This window comes from Salvia miltiorrhiza, chromosome 7 (assembly GCF_028751815.1).
Source record: "Salvia miltiorrhiza cultivar Shanhuang (shh) chromosome 7, IMPLAD_Smil_shh, whole genome shotgun sequence".
In the NCBI taxonomy this organism is placed as follows: domain Eukaryota; kingdom Viridiplantae; phylum Streptophyta; class Magnoliopsida; order Lamiales; family Lamiaceae; genus Salvia; species Salvia miltiorrhiza.
The window spans coordinates 56132635-56141151 of NC_080393.1; the positions used below are offsets into that span (position 1 = coordinate 56132635).

Sequence of the window (8517 nt, forward strand, 5' to 3'; positions counted from 1 at the left end):
CTAATTGTTGGCCTACTTGCCTTTTTGGGCCGTCCACCAAAATATGTCCTATCTATTTTTGGAAAGTTTATATTCATATTTAAATACACTACAAGTCAAACACACTTTTAATTAAACAATTTATTTAAACTAATTAAATCCTATCTACCAATTAAATCATACACTAATTAATTCCACCTACCATATTAATGCTATCTACCTATCATTAAACCAAACTTACACTTAAAATCAGATTCATTCCTATCAAAACCCTAGACGCCTCATTTCTTCTCCCCCATTCTTGCTGTTGTTCTTCATTCTTCCAAACCCTAGCCGCCTCGTTCTTGACCTCTGGCAAAAAATGTTCGATTGGAATCACATTCCTACACCCCCAGTGTCGATTTCACTCTCGACGCTCCCTCTATCCACTCGACGCCCCCTGCTTACCCATTATCCTTTGGTACGCCCTCTTATTTGTTGGAGGATTATGAAACCCACTCCGATTTCAGTGAGTATGTACCTGAAACAAACTTGGCTTCACTCGAAAATGACGAATCGACGCCGGCGGACGGAGTAAAGACGTCGGATCTCGCTGTTGACGACGAAGAGACGCCGGTTGTTCGCGCCGATGACGAATCCACTGCGGGACAACTCCAATCGCGATCTGAGGTTGAATCGAGCACCGGTGGACTCGCCGTTGACGGAGTGGAGACGCCGGGTAACGTCGACTCGCGGTCTTGGAAGTATGGGTTGTCTCCAGCCTTCATCAGAATCATGCTGATTTACTTTCCGGGCTTAAGCAATATCCCCTAATCAAGTGTTAACTCTCTGATGCACAAATGTGTTTTTTTATGATTTGCAAGCTCGATCTGTGATTTGTGATGGGCTGATTGCTCGATCTGTGATTTGTGATGGGCTGATTGCTCGATCTGTGATTTCTGATGGGCTGCTTGCTCGGTCTATGATTTCTGATGGGCTGATTGCTCGATATGTGCTTTGCTATGATGTTGTTGCTCGTCTGTGCTTTGCTCTGTCTATTGTTGCCCTATGATGTGTTTTACTGAGGGTTAGATGAAAGCCACCCCTAGGGCTTCATACCCTAGTTGTTGGAGGTTTTCTTCCTCTCTGTGATCTGTGTTCTGTGATTTGCTTGCTCTATGGTTGCTCTATGATGTGTTTTACTGAGGGTTAGATGAAAGCCACCCCTAGGGCTTCATACCCTAGTTGTTGGAGGTTTTCTTCCTCTCTGTGATCTGTGTTTTGTGATTTGCTTGCTCTATGGTTGCTCTATGATGTGTTTTACTGAGGGTTAGATGAAAGCCACCCCTAGGGCTTCATACCCTAGTTGTTGGAGGTTTTCTTCCTTTCTGTGATCTATGATCTGTGTTATGTGATCTGTGTTTTGTGCATTCTGATGAAGTCTAAGCAAAGCCACCACTAGGTATTGAAATCCCTAGTAATTGGAGGTTTAATAAAAGGTCTATGATGCTTCCTTTTTTACAAAATAAAGGCTGAGACTAAAGCCCTATGTTTACATCATAAACAACCCTATTGAGTTGTTTCTAGTGTAAACACACACAAAATGAGAACAAGAAAACTATACTAAAGCTTAGCCAAATCCAAAATGATGCATAAGCCCCCCAATGTCATAATTTGTGCCTGCATTCACATCAAACTGCATCACATGAGTTAGGCTATCTTTGATAAGTCCTTCATCCAATTCTATGCATTCTGGCAGCATTCCCATCCTCAAGAGTCTTGATTTGTTTATGTGTGGAATCTTGTAGTCATTGCTTCCTTGAACTCGCATAATCTCAGTTAAACACCCTTGCAATGTCACAAAGACATTGTTGAGTGTAACTGATGAAAGCTCTTCGAAAGAAATCAACACATTCTGCACTAGGTCTTCAACAGTTTTTGCCATCTTGTGATCCTGCAGTGATTGTATAGCCCTAAAAAAACCTAAATCATTGACATTTAGGTCAGGTGAGTTGGCTGGTTGGCAAACTAGCTCAATGTTGAATCCATCACTGTTGGCAGCAGCCTGAAAATCTGGATCGTCTTTGTTGAAATGTGGTTTTGCATTATCCTGTTGAATAAAGATATGCTTCACTTGATCTGATTTTGGCCACTTCTCTTTGATTGCTGGTATAACCTGAAATAATGTGGCAAATAATGTGGCAGCAGCTATATGATGAACCTAAATAAGGTCTGATAGTTGAAATAAAATGATGTTAACTGAGCATTACCTGTTTAATTATGCACTCTTTGATGACCTCTTTGGTTATTGATTGAATTGGCTTCACTTCTAAAACACCCTTTGCTCTGTTTTTCGATTTTCTCTTGGTTGCCTCGAGTGTAGTAAATGGAAAGATTCCAATCTTTCCATCGAATAGCTCCTACCCATCTGCTGAAAATTGTGGCCTAGTGACAGCACACATAAACATCACCTTTGTGATGAAACGTTTAGACTTGCATGCTCGGTAAGGGTCTGTTTCTTCAGGGAGTAGGTAATACCTATCCGATGTCTTGGTCATATAGAACCATTTCTCGTCTATATGAACAACGTTATGCATGCTTTGATAACTGTACCTCGACATTGCTCCATCATACACTACATTACTTAAACAAAACTTCATCCTTGCTATCTTGTTTACATCAGTCAACTGTGGTTTGATTGCACTTGTATGTGGTCTTAATTCCTTTTTTTTTATCCACTGCCCAAGTAAGCTCTTGCTAACCCCTAGCTTGACAGCCATTTTACGAATTGTAGACCTCTCAAGAATGGACAATGACTTAACCTTCTCAACATCAAGTTTTTTCCTATCTTTGTGAACTGTACCTTTGTGAGCTGATGTGAATATCACTGCTGTACCTGACTGAATCTTCTGTTTTGTTTTGCTCCAGAAACGACGCACCGTTCGGCTCGACACACCAAACATAGCAGCTGCCTCCTTTTGTGCTCCATCTCTCGTTTTCCCGTTGGTGCTATTTGCGAGAAGCCAATGAACCATAGCATTTTGCTCTTCTATTGTTAGGTGTTTTTTGGAAGACATGAGCTCCATTGTTTTGTTTTGAACCTTTCGAATGATCTGTAAATGTTTGTGGAATAGTGTGTTTATGTTTAAATAGGTGACTAATTAATGTATTTGGAGGGAGCCGAAATTTGGAGGCTTTCCCTCCATAAATTTTCAGTTTAGTGAAATGGAAATTAATGCCTTTTTTTAATTCTCTGTTACTGCAGTCCATAATTTAATTTCTGGTGGGTCCCAATTAATTTAAAAAATGGCAGCATTAGTAGAAGAGAGAGAAATTCCAAAATTATTGAATATACTAATTGTATTGACTTTGTTAAATGATGGGTCCCATTTTTCACTCAACTAATAAAAATACACTTTTTCTTAAAACCCGTGTTTTGGCTCCTAGGCCAACAATTAGTGGACAGAGGAAGTAATTATTTCGATTTGGGCGCACCGCGGCTTAGCCTTTAATTCATTTACTCGACCGCCGCTTTCTACACAGTTCACATTCACAGAAAATAGAAAAGCTGAAATGCTTCGACGGAAAATCGCCTCCCACAAGCCGCCGCCTCCTCGCCGCTGCTGCACTGACGGCAGCGATTCGGATCCCCATTCCGACACTCTTAGTAGAGAATCGGTAAGCACCCTCCCTCATATTTTCCCCTTTTGGTATGCAGATCGCTGTCTTTCAAAATTAGGTTAGAGCTGAAATTCCGTATGCATATATGTTTCATAAGAAAAGGTTTTCTATTTGAAATTTAGGTTAGAGCTAAAATTTCGTATGCATATATGTTTCATAAGAAAAAGGTTTTTTTATTTGAAATTTAGGTTAGAGATTAATATAAAAAGACATTGATATTGATATGCATATATGGCTCAATGGCTGTCTTATTCTCAGCATTTAAGTTTTGGGCAGATAAAGCAGTTGTATACAAATTAGTGAATTGGTTAGTCGATGGATTAGTAATTTAGTAGAGTGATGATTCTGTTCTGTTCCAAAACAAAAAATTAATTGTTCAATAGCTGTCTTACTCTCTGCATTTCAATTATTTGGCTTAAATTTTGGGCAGATAAAACACTTGTATACATATTAGTGAATTGGTTAATCGATTGATTAGTAGAGTGATGACTGATGATGCTATTCCAAAACAAAAATTTGTAGATAAGACATGTTTATGATAATATGTTATTCAATAAGCAGATGATAGAGATTAGAAGTCGGGCTTATTATTTCCGGAGGTGTAAAAAGGGGATGCCAACAAACATAGAGTCCCTCTCCACCGACCTATTGTTTGAAATCCTCCTCCGTTTGCCGGCCGATCATCTCTACGAGAGAGCGAGGCTCGTCTGCCGGCGGTGGTGCCACATTATCCATTCTCATGCCTTCATCAACGCGCAGATGCACAGTTCTACCTATGGACTCCTCCTATCACCCCTGAACTGGAGTAATACTCTGCCACTTTATGTAACAGCCAACGCAGACGGTGGAATCCACACATCTGACCTAAATCACATCTCCAAATTGGAAGTTCTTGCAACCTGCAACGGTTTGGCTCTGGAGTTTGATTTCAAAGATCGCCTCCTTCGCCTCGTGAATCCAGCAAAGAAGCAGTCACTCCTCCTCCCACGATTGTCTAGAGGAGCAACCTATGCCTGGCCCACGTATGGTTTTGCATACTCTGCAGCTTCATTGGCGTATAAAGTGGTTTTGCATTATCTACAAACTGACTACTGTCTTCACGTGCTCACTGTTGGAGTCGATGAGTCCTGGAGGCACGTCGAGGTTCACCACCTCCTCGGCCATGTCAGGCCATGTCTCCTCAACAAGACTCCGTTGACTAGTGAAGGTTTCGTGCACTGGGGAAGGGGGAGATACTGCGCGACGATGGATGTGGATACAGAGATCATTACACTGAGTGAAGCCCCTTATGAGTACCATGAAAGCAACTATTATTATCTGTCAACTGGGAGGTGTGTGTCGCTCCTGGTTGCGTGTGGGGATCTGTCGTGGGAGGTTTGGGAGATGAAGGCAGAGACGAGCGAGTGGAGGAAGGCGCTGCCCAACGTCGACTTGGGAGCTCAGAAATGCAGGATTCAACAGTTTGCTGATGGAGATCTTAAGCCACTTGGTTGGGTTAAATATCCACAGGTTTTGGCCTTTTGTTCTAGGATGGAAATCGGCCATTGCATTTTCTACAATCTTGATACGCATCAACTCCACTGCATAAAGCTACCGCAATCCTATAGTAATGGTTATGAAGCTTTTCCGCATAAGAATAATCTGATATGGCTAAATTAAAAGAGTATTAGAATCGTTATTGTTTCTATTTGGTTTGCTTTCACATTATTTGCAGATATATGATGTTAATTTTTTCAATACATATCAGCTTATCTTATGTTGGCAGAACCTGGTTTAGGGCTGGGCTCTAAAAAATTAGGCCCTTAAAAAACCGGGCCTAAAAAACCCGCCAAGTGAGCCCGTCAGGCTAATCGGGTTTTTGGGCTTTTTGGCTCGCCGGAAATAATGTAATTATTATTTAAATTATATATTTAAAAATTCATAAATTGTACTAAAAATTAAAACCTAAAAACTAAAATTAATTAAAATCCCTAATTTGAAATCCAAAAGCAAACTGTCTGCTTTCTGTTGTGTCTTCTTCACTTCTCCAATTGAACCGCCGTTGTAGCCGCCTTCAATTGTGCAAGGTCAACTGCGGGTAGGCCTGGGAAGTTCGGGATCGGGTATCGGGTACCCGATTACCCGACCCGAAAAAATCAGGTATCGGGTACCCTATACCCGATTAATTCGGGATCGGGTATTTAGGGTGCGAAATAATCGGGTATCGGGTATACTCGATCGGGTATCGGGTATACCCGAATTACCCGATATTTTAATTAATAAATTTTAAACTATTTAATTAAATTAAATATGAAAACTAAATCTAAACCCTCACCCACCCCCCCCCCCCCTCCCTGTTCTGTTCGGGACCTCCCAAATCATCCCAAACTCCCAAGTCCCAGCCCTAACCTCTGGCCTCCCACAGTCCCACTCCCTCCCTCCTGCCTCCGGCCTACCACCCAGCGGCGCGCCAGCGCCCCTCGCCCGCCCACTGTCGCCCTCCCGCGCCTCCACTCGGCCTCCCCCCTGTTCGGCTGTCCCTCCGCGCGCCTCCCACTTCCCGTCGCCGTTTTCCGTCAAATTGCACCGCGCAGAAGCCAGCAGCACTCCATGCCTCCATCGGCCACTGCGCCGCCACCGAGCTCCGACAGCACAACATGTATTCTTCTTCTTCTTTTTTTTTTTTTTTTTTTTTTTTTTTTTTTTTTACAGATTTCTAATTTCTCAGTTTTGAGCACAAACATATTTGGTATATACAATTGACAATTGAATGTTATTTGGTAATTGGTATACACAATTTTGGTTGTGTTTTGAGTACAAACAGATTTATTGGTTTTGAGCAATTGACATTTGAATGTTATGATTGATCGGTGATATTTGCATATGGGCCATATTCCAAAATTTTTTTAAAAAATCGGGTATTAGGGTAAATCGGGTATTAGGGTACCCGATTTACTCGAATTCACAGTTTGACTTTAGAAATTGACATTTTGATCGGGTAATTTAGGGTATCCGAATACTCGAGTCGGGTATTAGGGTACCCGATTAAGAAATCGAGTTCGGGGTCGGGTATTGGTTTCCGGCCTTATTCGGGATCGGGTACCCGATTTTTTCGGGTAGGGTACCCGATTCCCAGCCCTAACTGCGGGCTACCGTCGACCGGCGCAGACCCCATCTTTGCGAAAGAGCGACATAATAGGATTTAGGAATTGTATATTCAGTGAATCAGTATCCCTTATTTCCTTTTTTGGTTGCTTGAGTCAGTGAATCAGTCAAACTCAAACCAAAGAGCGACACCAATTTCTTGACATTCTTGTATATATAATAAATTAATAATTAATGAAATATTCAAGTGTAACTACAAGTCTACAAGGCGTTTTATATAAATGTTACAAAGTTAGGTGAAGACTATGTTTCATATATTCATTTAAACTTTTGCACTCACAATAGTATAATTTATTTAATATAAAGTCAATCTATTTAATTTATATTATTTTTTTATTATTTTTGTAACAAAAATAATAAAATTTCAAAAAAATGGCGAGTTTGGCCCGGCCGCTCGATAGCCCGAGAGGGGATGGGTTGGGCCTAGATTTTTGCAGCCCGACTAATAAGTGCGGTTTTAATTAAATGTTGACATCCTTATTTTGTCATATACTCCCTCCGTCCATGAAAGAACTTCATAGGAGGGAGTGGCACATGTTTTAAGAAAAAATATTATTAAGTGTATTGAGAGTGAATTAAAGGTAATTGAGTGTATTGGGAGTGGTGAAAATCTGTTATAATTAATATTGGGAGTTGTGAAAAGTGAAAAGTAAGAGGATTATAAGTGGTGGGGTATAGCCCAAAAATAGGTAGGAAGTTCTTTTGTGGACGTCCCAAAAAGGAAACATAGGAAGTTCTTTCGTGGATGGAGGGAGTATGTACTAATTTTTTTCATATAAGATATACTAGTTTTTAATATAATTCGTTTGGTTGTTTTGCACGTGCCATTCAAATATTTATGATTTTCTTTTTCTAAATTATTCTTAGACTCATGCATGCTCGTTCATCGAGATTCACTTCTTCAAGAGTTTCATCTTCTCCGCGAGAATAGTGAGCACTGTCTTGCACTTGACTAAGCCTCCACAACGTGCATTTTCTCTCTTAGGCTTTGACTTCCCAATAAAATTAAAATGTATTCTATTCTATGGTCAATGCTAAAATGTTTTAAAATGTAAGAGCAACTCGAGCTTGCCTATGAATTATTTAATCCAACTCACCCAGAAATTATGCCATCACATATACTACTAGTACTCCATCATAAATATAGAATTGTTACTTTTAAAGTAGGGCAAATGTGCACATTAGCCCCTGAACTTGACAGCTCTATAGCTTTTACCCCCAGGATCGGTCAAGGCGCGTTGACCTCCCTGAACTCCCGAAAGAAAGGAGCATTTAAACCCATTTCGTTAAATGGCCCTTTAACGCCGTTATTTTTTTTAACGGCTCTCTCTCTCTCTTCCACTAGCACGGCCGCTGGCGGCAGCGCTCTGACGGTCACCACTGGCGTCCCACACATGTGCGTCACTCCGAACTCCTCCAAAGCTCCGTATACAGACAGCGCATCCACGCGACGGAGGCACACATTGGCGCCTCCCACCGCGGCCATACCACACGCCAAGTTCCACCCGTTGCAGTGGAACATCGACAACGTCCACAGGTACACCGGCCGTTGTGGCGCCTCCCACCGCCGGCATACCCCAACCAAATTGCAACCTCATAGCCCTCATCATCATCCCGCACCCGAAATCAAACCCCATTCCAACAGGAAAACCGTAGAAAAATCCGTTGCCGATGACGCTAGAATCGAGGAATTCGGCTGCGGCGCCCTCCGCCCTCGGATTTCCCATGATGCTA

At 41.6% G+C, this 8517-nt stretch overlaps 2 protein-coding genes across 2 annotated transcripts; one reads left to right on the top strand and one right to left on the bottom strand.

The window, feature by feature from the left end:
* Positions 1-1588: 1588 nt before the first annotated feature.
* Positions 1589-3044, bottom strand: LOC130994446 (uncharacterized). The gene is made up of 2 exons (XM_057919488.1): positions 2430-3044; positions 1589-2134 (listed from the first exon to the last, which is right to left on the bottom strand). Exons 1-2 carry the CDS (start codon positions 3042-3044, stop codon positions 1589-1591), a joined length of 1161 nt encoding a protein of 386 aa, XP_057775471.1.
* Positions 3045-3450: 406 nt separating this feature from the next.
* On the top strand, positions 3451-5395 carry LOC130994883 (uncharacterized). Its single transcript, XM_057920004.1, has 2 exons — positions 3451-3636; positions 4201-5395. The coding sequence occupies exons 1-2, from the start codon at positions 3532-3534 to the stop codon at positions 5296-5298; spliced, it is 1203 nt and encodes a 400-aa protein (XP_057775987.1). The 5' UTR covers positions 3451-3531; the 3' UTR covers positions 5299-5395.
* The last annotated feature ends 3122 nt before the right edge of the window (positions 5396-8517 follow it).